The 20,770-nt window shown below is 40.1% G+C and overlaps 1 protein-coding gene and 1 pseudogene across 1 annotated transcript; both read right to left on the bottom strand.

The window, feature by feature from the left end:
• Positions 1-13,376: 13,376 nt before the first annotated feature.
• Positions 13,377-13,760, bottom strand: LOC141706177 (14 kDa proline-rich protein DC2.15-like). The gene has a single exon (XM_074508993.1). The coding sequence runs from the start codon at positions 13,758-13,760 to the stop codon at positions 13,377-13,379; it is 384 nt and encodes a 127-aa protein (XP_074365094.1).
• Positions 13,761-20,047: 6,287 nt separating this feature from the next.
• Positions 20,048-20,431, bottom strand: LOC141706167 (14 kDa proline-rich protein DC2.15-like; annotated as a pseudogene).
• Positions 20,432-20,770: the final 339 nt, after the last annotated feature.

Below are 20,770 nucleotides of genomic sequence, written 5' to 3'. Positions count from 1 at the left end.
AAAGAGCCGTGGAATTTGAAAAGTCGAGGAGTTGTAACGTCTTTCAGTTTATTCCCTCCCACGAATTTGAATTTTTGGGCAGTTATTACCTAAAAACTCGGCCCATAATGATTATGGGTTTTAAATGAATATCAAGGGGTTTTTTTTATAACCGTTTTCTAGCCAACCACACCCTGCCACGTGGCAGGGGCTGTTACTTTCCTTTGGCCTATAAAAGGCTGCTCACTTCTTCCACTTATTCTTTATTTTTTCATCAAAAAAGAAAACTAACAGTCACATCATTCTTTCTTTTTCGATTCGCTTGGAGTTCTTTGAAGCTTTAGGGTGTTTGTTGCCTGATTTTTCCGCCGCCTTTCCGCCTCTACTTGCTCTTTCGCTCGGCAAATTTGTAAGTCGCTACTGCCCTCTCATTACTTTTGATTTTTCGTATTTCCCTTATAGTTTTCGCATGCTTCGAATTGATCGGTATATTCATGTGTTTTTAGTTCGTTTTTGTAGACAGTTTGTATATTTTCGTTTATGTGTTTGTAGATCTGTATGTGTTTCTGTGTTTTAGGCTCGATTTTTGTCGTTTTGTATGGTTTTTTCGTTTGATTTTTCTGGGATTTTGGGGCTGTTCTTCGTGTTCTTGGAAGAAAATATGTGTATGTATATAAAAAGTGTGTGTGTTTTGCTCTTTGATTCTCACATTGACTGTTTTTGGGTTAGGGTTTTTGCTTTTGATCCGGGTTGGGGTGTAGGATCCGAATTTGGGGGAGGTTTATGGTAGGATTGAATGACTTAGGTTTTATCTATTTTTGGCTGCTTTTGATCCGGGCATGGGTGTTTTCTGTTGGGATCCGGGTATATGGGTTTTGTTTTAAGTTTTTTGTTGCTATGGATCCGGTTCTGGGTTTTTGCCATCAAGATCCGGGTCCATGGTGGTTTGCTTTTGTGGATTATAGTTAACATGATCCGGATCGCTGATGTTTTTCTGGGTTGGACTTGCATTGGTGGTCCGGATCATTAGGTTATGCTAAAACTAACTTAACGCACCTGATCTGGACCGCCTAGTAAGACAAATAAAATCTGTAGGGTCCAGGCTAACTGACCTTCATTTTAATAGGTATATGGTCCGGATCAAGGAGCGAGCTAGGAAAGTATACAACTGCTATCCCAACTTTTCTGACGAGGAGAGTGATCCGGATTCGTCTGGTAGAGAACAGATCCGGGGCGAGATGGTTAGAAAGGGGTCCGGGTCCGTGGGAACAATTACGAGCTTCCGGTTCAAGTGGCTTCCAGAAAACTCTATTATTTTCACCCCGGATGGCCGCTGGTCCGATATTAAATATCACTTTGTTAGAAAGCCACCCGGGTTTGAAGATAGCATATACTATACCCGAGTCAGATATGAGAGGCACGAGGATGGCCACCCGGGCGTTTATGATCAGGGCGCCCTGGAGGCAGCTTTTGCTTCATTTGGGATCAGCTGGGATCATTACCAGCTGAAGGATTTTTATGCTGAAGCTGATCCGGGTGATATGGACAAGGCAATTCGGGCTGCTTTTCAATTGACTCCTGATATCGCTTGGAGGTGGCCCGAGCCGTATGAGAGGATCTTCCATCGTCCTGCGGATGGTTTTGTTCCGGTCTGGCTGGAGCATTTAAGGTCCGGGTGGAGCCCACGCTGCCATATTTTTCTCAAGCACCTGTGCAAGTATGTCTATAGGATATCCCCCATACAGATAACCCCAAATGGAATAAAGTCTATGACTTGGTTCATAGCTTGCTGCAACAAGGCCGGGCTCATGCCTACCTTCAAGTTGTTCCACCAGATATTTTATCTTTCTAGGTCAAGCCAGAAACCTTTTTACGAGCTGAGATTTCGGGCAGCAGAGTGCGGATTTGGCCCGGGTAGGTCCAAACCGGTTATGCACCAGACTTCTTTGAAATATTGGAATGGGGAGATATTGATGTTGAAGGGATACGATTTGGAGTATCTTCCATATTTCACAGTTGGGGAGGTTAAGACGAAGTTCAACCCGGAGGTATTAGAGGGGGAAGCTGTAGATCAAATTAGAAAATTTTGTGGTAGTCTCGGGTTCCAGCCAACCTGGGATACGTTTATGAACCATAAACTCCTGTTCCAACTTGGCTGTAAGTTTTTCTTTAATCTGTTCTGTTAGTGATCCGGGTTCCCATCCATACTCGGAAATCCGGATTACGTTCCTCTTTCTTTTAGCTTATTTTAGGAAACTCTGTTTGGTATTTGATCTGGGTCTCTCTGCTTTCTCTGATGATCCGGATCAACGTATATTTTGCTTTTTTACTTGTCGCTAATTTGCATAAATCGTCTTCCCATGATCCGGGCGTGCTACAGTATTTTACTCCCGTATTTGGTAGTATTTGCATTTTTATCAATCCTGTGCTGATAGTTTTCCTTTTCCATTTTTCAGGTTTGCCGCATTACAACCCTGCATCCCGGGCCATAATGTCCTCTTCAGCTTATGCAGCAGCTTTTAACTCGTTGGGGTTGGCATACAAGACAACCAAGGGGGCCCCTGGTACCGGATCCGGATCTGCGGATATAGAAGGCGGTGCCGAATCTTCTGCCCCCCAGAATGTTGCTGATCCGGGTAATGCTCCCTTGGCTAAGAACCCGGACGTCCAGGAAATCTCTGAAGAGGAACCTCCTTCGAAAAAGAGGAAATCCGCCCCGGGAAAGTCTCCTCGCGGAAAAACTGTTGTTGCTGACCGGGTCATATGCGACTCGGAGGGGAGGGACCGGATGGGGCTCCTATCCGGATAGGGACAAAGAGCCTTATTGATCTGGCCGGGTTCATGTCCAGTATCCCCTCCGAAGAAGATTGGGAGGAGGTTGAGGGCTACAATATGGCTGCTGCCTTGAAGAGGGTCACAGGTCAATGGGGGCAGGTAATTTCTGATTTTTTATGCTCTTGGTTCCGGATTATGCCCCCTCAATCTACCTTGTGCTTTGCTCATAAATTTGTGTTTTTTTTTCTTTTTTTTTGTTTTTCAGCTTGGGAGTGCAATGTCCATTTGCTCCGACGTTGCTTTCACTGAGCTCAAGGAGGCTAACAACCGGACTAAGGCTGAGAAGATGCTTTCTGATTCCCTGAGGGGTGAGCTGGAGGAGGCCTGGGAAGGATTCCGGGTGGTGGAGGCCGGGTTGAATGAGAAGTTGAAGGACTCCGAAACCCGGGCTGAGGGGCTGGCCCAGGAAGTTGAGAGGCTCAAGGCCGAGCTTGCTGCTAAAGAGAATCTGAACAAGGAGGCCATCATTGCTGAGTTTAAGGCTAGCGATGTTTATGACTTCGAGGTTGCTCAGGCCGGGGTTCCCGAGGTACGCAGGTCCTGGGTTGTTGCCGAGCGCCATATAAAGACTGACCCCTTTGCTTCCTGGGAGAGCTTTATTCAAGAGTTCCTTGCTGCAAAGGCTGCGGTTGAGCAGGGTCAAGGGGAACCGGAACCCTATGATGGTCCGAGCCCCAACTTCCTCTAGATCCGGACCAGCTTTGCAAAGCTTCTCGGGCCCAGCCCATGTAATTTCATTTCTAGGATTTCTTGATTTCGTACTTTGATTTGAACTATATGTAATATTTGGATTTGTTCCGGATTGATGTCAATCCGGATCCTGCTTTGAAATTTTCTTTCGTCGTAGAAAATGTTTGCTTTTCTTTTATCTGTTGTTTTTCCTTTTTGAGCAATCCGGATCCTTGTTATTGCCCCTAAGCTGGACTGGGTTCATATCGGGTTTGGTCCGGGTATGGGACAGTGTCCGGGTTGATGTTTACTTTTTTACTTTATGTACTTGCTTTTAATTTTGCTTTCAATCCGGGTATGTTGAACCCGGATTGATGTTTGCTTTTTTGCTTTATGTACTTGAAGAATTTAAGTACATAATGTTTGTTTGCATCCCGGATTTGAATGCTAATCCGGGTTGTTTTTTTTAAGTACATAATGTTTTTTTGCATCCCGGATTTGAATGCTAATCCGGGTTGTTTTTTGTTTTTCTGCTTTATGTACTTGGAAAATTTAAGTACATATTGGTTGTTTGCAACCCGGATTTGAATGCTAATCCGGGTTGTTTTTTGCTTTTAAATTTGCTTTCAATCCGGGTATGTCTAACCCGGATTGGTGATTGCTCCATTTACTGAGAATGTTTCTAAGCGAATAGTGGTTGCTTTCATTTTTTTGCTTCTAACCCGGGTATGAGAAGGTACCCGGGTTGTTTTTTGCTTCCATAACTGGTAATTTAAAAGTAATAACTTTCTGAGAAAGGAAATTTCTTTTCATTGATTTGCAAATTTTTTCATACAAAATATAGGATCATAGATTGGTTGCTCGCCATAGGCTACAAGCTCTGGTTGCTTTTGATTGCTTTTTCTACTGGTAAAACTTTCTGAGCCTGAGTCCATGCCATGTATTTGGTACTTCAGACTCATCCATGTTCATGAGCTTGTATGTCCATGGCCTTAGAACTTCCTTGACTTTGTATGGGCCTTCCCACTTTGGCATTAGTTTTCCAGTGTTGGTGGGTCTGAAGCTTCCGAACTTGAAAGTTTTTGACCCGGGACTTCTTGCTGAAGTGCTCTCTTGTTTTCTGCTTATATTTTTCCATTCTTGCCACTTCCTGGTCTCGGACTTCATCAATTAGCCCAATATTCATTCTGAGCCCCTCCTCATTTGCTATCTCATCAAAGTTGATTGCTCTATGGGAGGGGATCCTACTTCAATTGGTAGCATGGCTTCAGTTCCATAAGCCAGCTTGAAGGGGGTTTCTCCTGTGCTTGTTCTGGGGCTTGTTCTGTATGCCCAAAGTACATTAGGCAATTCTTCTGGCCATTTGGTTTTGCTTTCCCTGAGTCTCTTCTCTATCCCCCTGAGAAGTATTCGGTTTGTTACTTCAACTTGGCCGTTTCCTTGAGGGAAGGCTACTGATGACTTCTTGTGCCGGATGCCCCTTTCTTGAAGGTAGGATTCGAATTCTGAACCAACGAACTGTGGACCATTATCTGAGACTAGTACCCTCAGGATCCCAAACCTCATCAATATGTTGTCCATGAACTTGATGCAGTCTTGTTAGTTTATTGTTCTCATTGCCTTTGTCTCTACCCATTTTGTCATATAATCAATTGAGACTAGTAAGTATCTGAGGTCTCCTCTGGCCCTGGGAAAGGGTCCCATGATATCAATGCCCCATACGGAAAATGGGATTGGTGACAAGACTGAAGAAGGTAAGACTGGGCTCATCCGTGTCACATTGCTGAAGAGTTGGCATTCCTTGCATTTTTTCACAAAGTCTATTGAATCCTGATGGATAGTAGGCCAGTAGTACCCAAGCCTTATGATTTTATGAGCTAGTGCTTTTGCGGACATGTGGTCCCCGCAGATTCCTTCGTGAACTTCCATGAGGCAGTACTGTGCCTCTCCTGGGCCTATGCACTTGAGGATGGGGGAGGAGAATGTCCGACGATAGAGTATTCCCTCTTCCATGAAGAATTTTAAAGCTTTTGCCTTTAACCTTTGTGCCTTCCCTTTATCCTCCGGGAGCTCTCCCTTCTCCAAGTAGTTAATGAATGGGGTCATCCAATTTGGACTATTGTCTATTTCCATGACTTCCTCAGAATCTGTGCTTGGTTTCTGCAATTCTTCGAAGTAGACGGAAGAATCCAGGTCTGATAAATTTTGAACAAGCTTAGATAGTGTATCAGCTTCTGAATTTTCCTCTCTGCAGATTTGGATGACTTGTATTTTTGGTATTAAGGCGAGGTAGCTTTGGACCAGAGCCTGGTATTTGGCTAGAACTGGATCTTTGGCTATGTACTCGCCATTTGTTTGCTTTACGATGATCTGGGAGTCGCTGTAGATTTTGAGATTCTGGATCCTGAGTGTTCTTGCTAGCTTCAGTCCTGCAATCAAGGCCTCGTACTCTGCTTGGTTGTTTGTTACTGAGAATGCAAAGGAGATTGCTGTTTGGATTGTGAACCCTTCTGGGCTTTTTAGGATGAGCCCGGCTCCCGATCTTTCATTGGTTGAAGAACCATCAACTTGGAGAGCCCAGGCTTCTGTTTCTTGATCTGTGTTTCTCTCAGGGTCAATGCACATGGGCACGAGCTCTTCTTCTGGGAAATTGCATTCTATGATGAAATCAGCTAGAGCCTGGGCTTTGATTGCTGTTCTAAGAATGAAACTTAGATTGAACTGACTTAGCTCAACTGCCCAATTTACCAACCTCCCTGAGACATCTGGCTTGTGTATTATCTTCCTTAATGGTTGATTTGTTACAACTCGTATCTCCCTTCCCTGGAAGTAGTGTCTGAGTTTCCTGGATGCTGTGACTAAGGCATAAGCAAACTTTTCTAGCCTCGGGTACCGGGTCTCTGCATCTTTTAGCACTTGGCTCACATAATAAACTGGTTGTTGTTTGCCATTCTCTTCCCTGATCAAGGCTGCTCCAACTGCCAGGGCCCCTGCTGACAGGTAAAGGGATAGGGGTTCCCCGGGTTGAGCTTTTGTTAACACAGGGGGTTGAGAAAGGTACCTTTTGATTTCTTCAAATGCGCTTTGGCATTCCGGGCTCCAATTAACTTCTCTCTTGTTGGTTGCTCCTTTTAACAAGTCAAAGAAGGGTAGGCATCTCTCAGCTAGCTTGGAGATGAATCTTCTAAGTGCTGCTAGTGATCCTGCTAGCTTCTGCACATCTTTTTGTGTTCTGGGAGCCTTCATCTCTTGGATTGCCTTTATCTTTTCTGGGTTGGCTTCAATTCCTCGGTTGCTTATCATGAATCCAAGGAATTTTCCTGCCCCTACTCCAAATGTGCATTTTTCTGGATTGAGCCTGAGTGAGTATTTTCTCAAGTTGTCGAAGCATTCTCTCAGGTCTCCTATGTGCCCGGGGACGCTTGTGGATTTTGCAATCATATCGTCCACATAGGATTCCAGGTTCCTTCCAATCTAGTCCTTGAAGATTTTATTCATTGCCCTTTAATATATTGTTCCCGCATTAGTCAATCCGAACGGCAGCATTACATAGGCATAGACCGCCCTGTGGGTGATGAAGGCTGTCTTTAGAATGTCTCTGAGATTCATCTTGATCTGGTAGTACCCCGAGTAGGCGTCCATGAAACTTAGCATCACATGCCCAGAGGTTGCATCGATCAATTGATCAATATTTGGCAAGGGGTAGGGGTCTTTGGGGCATGCACTGTTCAAGTCTGTGTAATCGATACACATTCTCCACTTTCCGTTTGGTTTTTTCACCATCACTACATTTGCCAGCCATTCTGGGTACTTGACTTCGCATATTATTCCAGCTTTCAGTAGTTTCTCAATTTCTTCATTGATTACTTTCTGCCTTTCCGGGGTAAAATTTCTTCTCTTTTGCTTGACTGGCTTCCTCTCTGGGTTGACGTCCAAGCTATGCATTGCTATGGATTCATCCAACCCGGGCATTTCTTTCGGGGTCCAAGCGAATATAACAGAGTACCCTTGAAGTAGTGACACCAGGTCTTTTCTGAAATTAGCCTCGAGCTCGGATCCTATCTTTATCTTTTTTGAAGGATTGCTTGTGCTGATCAGAATTGTTTCTGTTTCAACAGCGGCCTCTATCTTGGATTGATCCGTATCTGATACCATCTTTTGGATCCGAGCCTCTGTGTTCTTTTTCATATAAATCTGAGCCTGGGCTGTCATCTCTTTATTATTTCTTTCTTCAGTCATTTCTGGGTTGGTTGCTTGCACAGTAGGGTTGGTTTGGTCAATGCCTAGGCCCAATTCAATCCCTTCTATGACTTGGTTTCTTTTTTGCTCTTCTGAGCCTTGTTTGGTCACTTTTGGATCTGAGAGGGTCTCTATGACCTGAACTTCTTTTCTCCCATCATCCCTTGATTGTTGGCGATGTTTCTTGATACTTTGCTGTTTCCGGAGCACGACAGCCTTTCTCTTGTTGTCTTGATGGGTCTCAGCCATTACCAGAGCCTGGCTATAACATCTTTCAGCTACCTCATAGTCTCCCTTAATTTCTCCAACTCCGGTTGGGGTTGGGAACTTGATTTTCAAATGTGATATGGAGGTTATTGCTTGGATCCTGGTCAAGGCTGAGCGCCCGATTATGCCGTTGTAAGATGAGGGAGTATTGATCACGTAGAACTTAATCACATGGGTAACTTGGTTTGGGGCCGATCCAAATATTACTGGCAAGTACAAAGTTCCTTGGATCGGGACCAAGTTGTTCCCGAACCCATACAGAGGGTCCTCTCGGCATTCATTTGAGCGCACGCTCCCTAGCTTCATCCAGTCCACAGTATGCTTGAAGAATATGTTTACTGAAGATCCATTATCAATCAGCATCCTTCTCACTTCGTTGTCAAATATATCAAGTGTTACCACCAAGGCTTCGTTGTGATTTGGGTTGACCCCTTCATAATCCTTGCTGCTGAATGAGATCATGATCTCCGGGTAGGACTGAATTGAGAATACCTCATCTCCTGAACCCGGGCTCCTAGGGGGAGAGTGTGAGCCTCCCAGGACCACATTTACCACATTCTTACCTTTTCTTTACCTTTCCTCTCTCTGATTTTTCTCCCTTGAGATGTATTGATTCAGGTTGCCTTTCTTGACTTGATCTTCAATGAAGTATTTTAGAGAGAGACAATTCTCAGTCTTGTGCCCATGGGTTTCATGATAGTCGCACTGCCTGTTGTAAGGCCTACTCTCTGGGGGAGTCTGCATTGGCTTTGGAGGATAGTAGAATGGCTTTCCCTTGATCTCCTTCAGTATCTCTTCCCGGGTCCTGTTTAGTTGTGTCCACTCTCGCTCTTGCCTAGGCTCCCTTTGCTGCCTAGGGGGACCGGGATCACTTTTGGACTCTGTTTTAGGGCCCAATCTTTGGAATATTGGGGTATTTTGTACAACATTTGTTTGCTGGGTTTGGTTGCTTTGTTTGAACTTTTTCTTCTGATGGTAACCCCCTTTCGGTCGGTCATCAGAAGATTTGTTCCTGTTTCCTCCATTCCGAGTCATTCTCATTGCCTGAAGAACATCCGTTTCTTTTATGAACCGGGCTGCCATAGAATAAGCAGCGACCAGGCTTTGGGGTTCCTTGTTTATCAATTCCATAATATATCTCTCGTTGTGTTCTGGATCCAGGTTTCTTCGAAATATGCTTAGAGCCTCCCTTTCATCGAGATTCGAAACTTTGTTGATGGCTTCCTGGAACCTCCGTATGTAGGCTGAGAGTGCTTCGTTATCATACTGGCGGATTGTCTCCAGGTGGCACATGTGCATTTCATGTGTTTTATTGACTCTGAATCTTCTAAGGAAGGCTTCTCTGAATTCTTTCCAGGAGTGGATGCTTCTTGATGGGATTCTGCTGAACCATCTTTGAGCCCCCCTTTGAGGGTCGAGGCGAAGAATCTGGATTTCGTCAAGTCATTGTAATAATATATCTGAGCTATCTGTTCGAAGTAGTTGAGGTGCTCTTCCGGATCCCCCAGCCCATCGAAAGAATCGAAGTTGTAGTGTTTGAGATTTTTCTGTCGGGGGATGGCTTCTAGGGAGTGGCTGAAGGGCGTTAAGGTCTCCCCAACTTCCACCCCGGATTCTTTCTCTATTTTTCTCTGGAGCTCGTAGATCATTTCCTTGAGGTCTTTCTGACCCTCCTCTTCGTCGTCGGAAATGAGTTCGGGGGTAGGGTCCCTCCGAGTTGTTTTTCCTTTTGTTTTAGCTAGGAGTCTCTCCTCCTCCATCTGCATTCTTTTCTAAATTTTTTGCTCCAGCTTTTCCTCCTCTTCTTTTCTTATCTTTTCTTTGATTTCTTCTAACTTTTTCTTTCTGGCTGCTTCTGTCTCCTTATTAGGCTCTTTTTGATTCTTTTTTGCCTTAGCCCCAATTCGGTCGAAGACAGATCTCCTGGATTGCTGAGAGTCCCCGGACTCTTCTTGCTCATCATCTTGCTCAAATTCCATCTGAGCCCGAGCTTGTTCATCTCTGTAGAGCCTGATTGCTTCAGCAAGTTCATGGCTTGTTAAGTTAGCCATATGCTCCTCTGCAACTGGAACATTGGTGTACTTGTATTGATTTAGCTCTATGACATTTCTAGCATCCCTGATTGGAGTATGCTGTGTCAGTGGTTGCTCCTGGAAGGTCTCCCTGTCTCCCCCAGGTTCTTGAACTTGAGAGGGGTCTTGATCCTGAATGTGGGTACTGGCGGAGGGCCTACCAGCTGTACTTTTTCCTGCTCTTGCCATTACCATAATTGTACAAACAACTGACCAAGATTTGAGGCTACAAATGTGGATCTGAGGTTGCTTTTTTGAATGTTACAAAAATTATCCAGAATAACAGCAAGCAAACTTTTTGGGTTTTGCTAACAATAATACCAAACAAGAACAGCAGGCTCTTGAACACAAAAGAAAATATGCAAGCTAAAACAGTTCTGGGTTTTAAATCACCAAGACTATTAAACCCCAGGCTTCGAGATTACCAAGATTATCAAACCCTAAACAACTAAAACTTAACAAACAAGAGCGGGCTCACACAAACACGGCCTAAAGCAACAAGCTCATATAAACGTGGCTAAAATGAAAACTCATATTCAGGAAAGGGTTTGGTTGTTTATGTTCTTACAGGTTTGAAAGTGGACTCTCTCAAGAGTTTGCTGATGAAGATGAATCCAGGGGCACCGAGACCCAAGGATGGAGCGCCCCTCCTTCTAGCGCCAAATGATAACTCCGGTGAGCGGGCGGCCCCGTCCGACGGTGTTCCTGGACCTTCTGTGCGGGGGTGAGGTGTAGCTGCTGGTTGGGTGCCTGCAAAACAACACCGAAAGGGGGGTTTGGCTCCCACGGCGCCTCCGGTGTGAGAATAAGAACAGGCTTTGGAGAAGATGAAGGTATGTATATATGTAGTATCGAGGCTGATGTGTGTGTGTGTATGGATGTGTATATGTGATGGCTGCTGTGTGTTTTTGAATGTATGAGAGTGTGTGAGTGTAAATGAGTCAATATTTTCCAACCCCTAAACCCTTCAGCCTTGGGGGTATATATAGCCCCAAGGTAGGGTTTAGGGGTAGTTACCTCTAAATCTGGGCCGTTGGATTTTGGGAGCGGAGGACGCCTGGCTTGGGGGGATGGCTTACACGTGTCCAGGGGAGGACCACCTTCAGAGTGTCCTAACGGCCTTTGACACGCGTCGTGCCTGTCTGGTGTGTTGGTTGTTGATAGCTGTCGAAGTCACGTGCCCACGTACCCTTGCTTGGCGGGTTGTGGGATGTGCATGTGCTTGCTAGGAACCCCCCTCATGGTGGCTTGAGTCCTGATCCGGATCCGGGTAGGCATCAGGTCCGGGTTTCGGGTTGGTTCCGGATCCGGGTCATGGGATGGGCCTGGGCCTGATCTCTCCATTTGATTGTACTAGGAGAGGGGGTCTCAGTACATCAATTGAGCCTGGTACCCTTTAGATCCAGGTTAAATCCTAGCCGGGTCTCTTATACCCTATCAGGAACATTTAAGTTAATTCCCAGAATGTTGGCTCTGATGGCAGTACACAGACAAACAGCAACTTCAAGATCGACAAGGCCTTGGATGAGACTGTAGCATGGCAGCGTTGGAGGGGAACCAACATCTACTTTAACCAAGTTAAGCACATTGGCACATACTCCTAACTTCAGTCCATCGCATTTACCTCTAGAATAGTAAGTCGAAGTTGTTGAACAGGGCACATTTGGGGTATCAGGACTAGTAGCACTAATCAGGCTAAAGAACAAAAGGTTGAGTGAGAGAAGAAGAGCAAATGAAGTAGTGTTCTTGCTTGCCATTTTGAAAAACCTTACTGTATGTTATATTGCTGTGAGAGATGAGTGTATTTTCTTTTGCTGATGGAGTCTGAGATTAACTTACTCAAATAGTTTAAGAATCAGGAGGAACATGTGCATTTTAGTAAACATTGCATTAGATTATATCTTACTGCAGACACTTAGACTAACAAATGATTATCCAGCAGAATGACTACATCACTATAAAAATGAGTTACAGGGATAAGTTGGCTATTTTGTGCCTGCTCGTTTGGGAAATCTTAAAATAAGTAACTTATGACTTAAATCGAATAAGTGACCGATAAGTGATGAGTTACAGGGATAAGCTGGCTATTTTAATTATCCTAGCTCTGAAGCACGTCTTATATATAGCATGCATGTGACGATTGAGTAGTAACATTATGATTATAATCAAATCTTTTGAATGATTGTTTAAGGATCACGAGGGACTTGCAATCACGTATCTATACTCTTTATTAATAAACAAAATCATATATAATTTGGTGTTCAAAATACCAAAATACCAAATTTTGGTACTTACATTTTATTCTCAATAAACTTTATTTTTAAGGCAAATCGACATCTATTCTTTGTCAATTTTATTTTTAGTTAGTGTTCATTCCATCATCTATTTACTTTATAAATTAAAAATATTTTTTAAACGATCTGTAAATTATATTAAAAATTTATTAAGTTACATTAAATTAAGTATAATAACTTATATTTATTTTCAATTTTAGAAAAACTACAAACTACTAAGTAAATACCGACACAAATTGACTTATATTCTCTGTAAATTTTATTTATTTATAAATTATATTAAAAAAATTTAAGTTACGTTAAATTAAGTAAAATAACATATATTTATTTTTACCTTCGAGTACCCGTGTCGGATACTCGACATTTGAACATGGACACTCGGACTCGGACACTTATTTTAAACCAAAAACATGATATTTTACAAAATGTTGCCGAGTCTGATACTTCGGACATGTCTAGCCGAGTCTGAGTAACATAGGTCTCATCTTTTCTTTACTTGCCCGTTTTGCATCAATTTTCTTTGGATATCAGTCCTTTACCTTTAAATACAGACTGGGATGACTTTACTAAACTCCAAGCATACTATAAAGGCTTTGGAAACATAAAATATTGAGAAAATGCAACAATCCGAGGACGACGCTATTACTTCTGCCATTAAAAGGTAGGAATAAGTGTAGTTATGGAGATATAGGAGACGACGAGACTGGCAACAATAGCATCAGCTGTAGCTAAAGCATCCAGATGTAAAAAGGGTGAGTACTAAAACTGTTACGAGTGAAGGGCAATCAACTATTACTAGATAGGCGAAAAAGAACATATAGTATTGCAATTTCATTAAGGAAGTGCAGTTTGGTTACTAAATGTCTAATAATCAATTGTGATATTGTGACTAAAGCAAAGAATAGACGGTAATAATAATGCATTACAAGCACCCAAACAATAACAGGAGATGGATAAGATACATCAATAGAAAACAAACAGGAAGAGTTGTTTCACAAATCGCAGAAATCAAATGGATATCTTAGTAACACTCGAAACCAGATGGGACTTCCTTGCCGCAGTTATTAAGAACTAAGCTCAGTACAATAGGAACATTTAAGTTAATTCCCAGAATGTTGGCTCTGATGGCAGTACATAGACAAACAACAGCTTCAATATCGACAAGGCCTTGGATGAGACTGCAGCATGTCAGCGTTGGAGGGGAACCAACATCTACTTTAACCAGGTTAAGCACATTGGCACATACTCCTAACTTCAGTCCATCGCATTTACCTCTAGAATAGTAAGTCGAAGTTGTTGAACCGGGCACATTTGGGGTATCAGGACTAGTAGCACTAATCAGGATAAAGAACAAAAGGTTGAGTGAGAGAAGAAGAGAAAATGAAGCAGTGTTCTTGCTTGCCATTTCGAAAAACCTTACTGTATGTTATATTGTTGTGAGAGATGAGTGTATTTTCTTTTGATGATGGAGTCTGAGATTAACTTAAGACACATATTTATAGGGTCTAAATGCAATTTGTTGATCTGGAAAATACTATAAACATATGGGATTAATTATTTGTGCAGTCTGCAAAAAGGAAAGGTTAGCACGTCTTATGCATAGCAAGAACAACTGTGCTATCAAATCCTAGGTAAAATAGTTTAAGAATCAGGAGGAACATGTGCATTTTAGTAAACATTGCATTAGATTATATCTTACTGCAAACACTTAGGCTAACAAATGATTATCCAGCAGAATGACTACATCACTATAAAAATAATAATAATAATGTGATACTATTATTTTTAATTTCGGACCGTGCTTTCACGGGTTACCAACTAGTAGTTTTTAATCCTGAAAAGGAATATATGCTAAACTCTTGTATAGAGATAATTTTCTTGGTAAATCTAGCAATTGAAGGATTTCCACCATGTAGTTTCAGAGATGAGTGTGAATCATGTTCTCTTATCTTTCTTCATTTTCTGAAATATCTGAATAGCTTATGAAATCTATGCCAATACACAGATCCTTCTTATTTTATCATACTGTGCTACTCTTTCTCACTCGTTCTCAGGCACTCAATTGTAAGAAATTTAATTAGTTGCATACTTGCATACATTTACCTTCATTGGATCTTTGATTGTGATCCTAATGTGTAATTTTATTTCACTATTATCTGTTAAAAACACTTCAAAGTTAGATAATGCAGTCTTTTCAATATTTTTAGTCTCGGTCCCGTGTTTCGCATGAGTTTTCAACTATCTATACTAATAAGCGAAACCATGTTTAGGTCCCAAATCTTCGTACTCACTAAAAAATTATACAACTATATTTAAAATTTTATGTAATAAAATCTCAACCGACAAAAATTAACTTTTACTCTCTATAAATTTTATTTTCCTTAAATTTATTTGTTGTTGAACATCCAAGCGTCGGTTTACTTTAAAATAATCGTATTAGTAAGTTAACATGTTAGATTTATATAAGTAATAATTAGGTGCATGCATAACCAGAACTATACGGTGAAATTTTATAGTTACACTTAATTTCGATTTTTTTAACTACATATTTTAAAAACAATTTATATATTATATTTAGGTCTGTATTTTGCACGAATTATGAGTTTCAGTTTTATGCAAATAATAATATAATACTATTATTTTTAATTTTGGTCCCGTGCTTCCCATGGGTTACCAACTAGTATACATATATATATATATATAACAGGGTTAGTCCCTACACTTGGTATCAGAGCTTTCGGTTCAAGAGGACATGAGAAGGTGGTGTAACAGAGAATGACAAAATGTAGTTGAGTTAGTAAGCAACACAACAACCATGAAGGAAGTGGCTGTATGGTGCAGAGACTTCTGTGAGACCAGGGAAAAGATGATGAGTTTTATTGTTGTGCAGCGTTGGAATGATGCTTCATTGCTGGGCAACGAATATTTATAAGGCCATTCCACGAGGAAATATTGGTATAGTAAAAGGCTGTGTCAAAAGGAATATGGGGTGCAGTATATGTGTGTGTATATGATGATGTGTATACACATATGCTGGACAGGTGGTTAATGGAGGATGAAGGGCTTTAACGGATGGGCAATATTACACCTAGTCTTCTGTGATTTGTGGTGAACGTAGTGTATTTTTAGATGATGGATCGATGTATATCTTCAAATGGTGAAGAAGGTGTGAAGATTGAAAGCCATGCGGGCTTGTGAAGAAAAGCCATACGGGCTTAGCTAAACGGGCTGATAAAGTTGTTTGCCAGATGGGCACCGAAGATCTTGCCAGACGGACACCGAAGGTCATGCCATATGGGCAAAAATGAACTTCTCAGACGGGCAAACAAAAGAGCCATACGGGCTATGTTGAAAGAGCCATACGAGCTCAGTTGAAAGCCCGCCATACGGGCTCAGTTGAAAGCCCGCCATACGGGCTGATGAACGAGATGCCAGGTGAGCAGTGATGATAAGTTTAAGATTAAGGGGGTGATTGTTGGAATTAATCTTAAACTGGATTATTTAAGTTTTGAAGTCTTGTAAATTTGGTTTTAGTCGTGCTAATTTGGTTTTAGTGATGTTAGTGTAAGCTGGAGTAGTTCACCAGAGTTGTAGCAGTAGTGGAGAATTTTCAGGAGTATAGTGGAGAAAGTTGAGTAGTTTACGTAGTCTGGAAGTTTATCACGTAGTTGTTATTTTATTGCCACCACTTTTGGTGTGCATTTGTATTTAAATTACTGCATGTAATCATTTTGTATATATCAAAAGTTTTAGTTTTCTCCTGAAAATTTCATATATTTAAACAGCTTATATACATATACATATATATATATAACAGGGTTAGTCCCTACAGTTAGAAGACTTCAAGCTAGAAAGCAGGGAGCCAGGGACAATTGGGTAACCCTCCGTGACGCCGTATCCCCGTGTTGGATTCTTGGACATGCGTGTCCCGTATTGGACAGTCAACACACACGGTGATTCTTTCACAATCCTACTTTTGATTTTTTTTGTTTTTCACCAATTATGGTCAAAATTTGTTTTAACTAACTACTTTCATAAAATCAAGTATCCATGTCAGCAAGGAATTTTTTTTCGATGATCACGTTCATTTTTGTATAAATGAAAAGATTAAACTCATATGTTTTTGTGTTGATGATCAAATTATGCATTTCATTTAGTTCGCATGCAGTTTTTGGTTTTATCAATTGGTTTCAGTATGCGTAACAACAAATATATATATGAAAATTTATATTTATATATGGCGTGCCAAGTCCGCGTGTTCTTGTATTATGCATCCGTACCCGTGTCCTTGCTTCGTAGAGTGCAACTATGCAAGTCGGATGTTGACACCCTAAACACATCTTGATTTCTTTACCTTCCACATTATTGACATGGGAATGCGCATTTGCAGTCTCCAACCTTCTTGCTTCTTGATGGGAATTGAAATTACAGTTAGAAGGCAATGAGTCAAATTTGAAATCTTTTACAATGACCATAGATCCAGGCTGCATACTGCAACACTGAAGATGAAAGTTTGTCTCATCCTATATTACTCGGACTCTTCATTTTACCTTCGAGTACCCGTGTCGGATACTCGACATTTGGACATGGACACTCGGACTCGGACACTTATTTTAAGTCAAAAACATGATATTTTACAAAATGTTGTCGAGTCTGATACTTCGGACACGTCTAGCCGAGTCTGAGTAACATAGGTCTCATCTTTTCTTTACTTGCCCGTTTTGCATCAATTTTCTTTGGATATCAGTCCTTTACCTTTAAATACAGACTGAGATGACTTTACTAAACTCCAAGCATACTACAAAGGCTTTGGAAACAGAAAATGTTGAGAAAATGCAACAATCCGAGGACGACGCTATTACTTCTGCCATTAAAAGGCAGGTATAAGTGTAGTTATGGAGATATAGGAGACGACGAGACTGGCAACAATAACATCAGCTGTAGCTAAAACTTCCAGATGTAACTAAAACAAAGAATAGATGGTAAGCGAAAAAGAACATTTAGTATTGCAATTTCATTATGGAACTGCAGCTTGGTTACTAGATGTCTAATAATCAATTGTGATACTGTGACTAAAGCAAAGAATAGACGGTAATAATAATGCATTACAAGCACCCAAACAATAACAGGAGATGGATGAGATACATCAATAGAAAACAAACAGGAAGAGTTGTTTCACAAATCGCAGAAATCAAACAGGAAGAGTTTTTGACAAAATCGCCCCAAATCAGAAATAAAGAAAATCCGTATTTATTCCTTTCAAAATTTATTAATTTAAGAAGTTTGTTCTAGTAATTTCTATAACATTCTAGACACCATAAATTACATGCCACGATGGGTGACGTATATATAATTTATATTCGTCTTTATGTTAAATTACCTACAACCAATAATGGAGACCATGAGATTTAATTTCATATTAATTCCCTCTCCCACTTAGATTTTTTTTTATTAAAATTGAGGAATTTTAAAATTAAATGGGGCCCTATGTTGTTATAATTATATCTAATCATGCATTCAAAATACACACATAATTTTAGCAACATATAACATTTAATTAAAGCAATAAATAAAATTTATGTCCATGCCGTCCTAATTAAGTTAAACATGCAATTTTAAAAGAATTACACACATAATTAACGACACACATAATCAATAAATTAAAGCAATAATTAAAATTTAATGGAAAAAATTAAAATAAATTTTCCACTATTATGGCCCTTGAAAAAAATCCAGCTCTAAAAAAAAATATGCCCCAAGCGCCCCGACGCCCCCAGCAGCCCCAGTAGCCCCCGCAGCCCAGCAGCCCCAGCAGCCCCAGCACCCCAGCAGCCCCATCAGCCACAGCAGCCCCATGTAATCGCACAGCGGAACAAAAAAACTACCGGAATTGATTTCCGATCGCACATAACTATTACAAAATACCCGGAACAATTACAAAAAAATAGATCTAATACAAAACTAATTTTGTAAAATCTATTCTAACACGATCAACCCTCGTGTAAATTACAACCACGATTAAACCACGTGGAAACCAAAACAAAAATTAACCACGATTAAACCACGTGGGATCCAAATACATAATTAAAATATACATGGCCATAATAGTGGATTAACAACCTGCATCAAAACCAATACAAGCAAAACACTATATACACGCATATATAATTACGACATGGACATTATATCATAAAACGTAGAACCCATTACCACGCTCTTGATACCAATTGTTGGGAACCACGGACTTAGGGTGTTACTACGTTTTACGATAAAGATTACGAAAAGAGGATTACCTTGTTAATGGTTGATTCCACGCTCTTCTATTGTATTCCCAAATTCCCTTTAGCGAAGTGTGGCCTCCGTCTTCTCAAGTTATCCTCTCTTCTTGCTCCTTGGTGGCTACAATATATTTTCACCCAATTCCAAGCAAGAAGAGAATAAGAATATATATAGGCTACAATAGGGACCATGGATAATTAGGTTGGGCCTTCTAATTACATCTTGAGCCTAGCCCAATGTAATTAAATATTAATTCAATCCACTAAAGAATTAATATTTGCATTACCTTTCCTAATACCGTAATTTAATTAATTCGGTTCCAATATTATTTGCTTATTAAATTCCCCATGTTTAAAATATCATATGTCCATTAATTAAATAAATTACTGATAATTTATTTAATTAATATCTTTTATCCTTGATCATCCACTCAACCTTTATTTAATTATGCCAAAATAAATTCCACCTGCAGGGTTTTCACATAATTAAATCTTTTTGAGTTTTCAAGGGGACATCATTAACCCGAATATTATGAGGACATGGATTCTTTCAATAAATAATATCCACCTTGTATATAATTCGATCACCCAAAATATAATGATATAATTCAAAAGAATTATTTCATATATAAATCAAAGCATGTAAATAATATACACGTGTCAATTACTATTTCCGGATTAAGAACCTAAGCATTAATAATAACATAGAATCTTAGTTCTCCTTCTTAATCAGTATTAAGGGAACAATTCTAAATTTGATCATGTTCAATATACACAAAGTATACTAGTATTATTTATTAGTCAATATAAACTAATCTAAATAATACTACAGCCATACCAGTGGATTGTCCAACACCACATGTGTTGTGAACCTTATTATATTATATAACCGTATTTAACAATCTAATATTCTGTATCCCATTTGATACTAGATTGTTCACAATATATAATATTAGACAACATGTAAACATTCAAATGATTCTCAAATAAACAGGCCAGAAATAAATGTATATACTTCAAATAAATATTTTCAGTATACACTAACAGTTTTTGTATTATTGTGCAAACCAATACCTTTGATTCAAATTGCATCTAAATAACATTGAAAACATGATAAACTCAGAAAATAAAAGAATATATACTCCCTCTGTCCCATTCATTTCTATACACTTTCCTTTTTTGAATGTCTCATTCAATTCTATACATTTCAAACTTACCAAAAATAGTAAGAATTTAATAATATAAAAATCAACCACATCCACAACTTTCTCCCACTACACTCACTTTTTTAATTAAATATTGATTGGTTCAAAGAATAAACAGTAATAACGCGTTACAAGCACCCAAACAACAAAAGGAAAGGAAAACAAACAGTAAAAGTTGTTTCACAAATCGCAGAAATCAAATGGATATCTTAGTAACACTCGAAACCAGATGGGACCTCCTTGCCGCAGTTATTAAGAACTAAGCTCAGTGCAATAGGAACATTTAAATTTATTCCCAGAATATTGGCTCTGATAGCAGTACATAGACAAACTGCAGCTTCAAGATCGACAAGGCCTTGGATGAGACTGCAGCATGGGAGCGTTGGAGGGGAACCAATATCTACTTTAACCAAGTTAAGCACATTGGCACATATTCCTAACTTCAGTCCATCACATTTACCTCTAGAATAGTAAGTCGAAGTTGTTGAACCGGGCACATTTGGGGTATCAGGACTAGTAGCACTAATCAGGCTAAAGAACAAAAGGTTGAGTGAGAGAAGAAGAGAAAATTAAGCAGTGTTCTTGCTTGCCATTTCGAAAAACCTTACTGTATGTTATATTGTTGTGAGAGATGAGTGTATTTTCTTTTGCTGATGGAGTCTGAGAATAACTTAAGACACATATTTATAGGGTCTAAATGCAATTTGTTGATCTGGAAAATACTATAAACATATGGGATTAATTATTTGTGCAGTCTGCAAAAAGGAAAGGTTAGCACATCTTATGCATAGCAAGAACAACTGTGATATCAAATCCTAGGTAAAATAGTTTAAGAATCAGGAGGAACATGTGCATTTTAGTAAACATTGCATTAGATTATATCTTACTGCAGACACTTAGGCTAACAAATGATTATCCAGCAGAATGACTAC

This window comes from Apium graveolens, chromosome 1 (genome assembly GCF_009905375.1).
Source record: "Apium graveolens cultivar Ventura chromosome 1, ASM990537v1, whole genome shotgun sequence".
In the NCBI taxonomy this organism is placed as follows: Eukaryota; Viridiplantae; Streptophyta; class Magnoliopsida; order Apiales; family Apiaceae; genus Apium; species Apium graveolens.
This window is presented reverse-complemented; position numbering and strand designations above follow the sequence as displayed.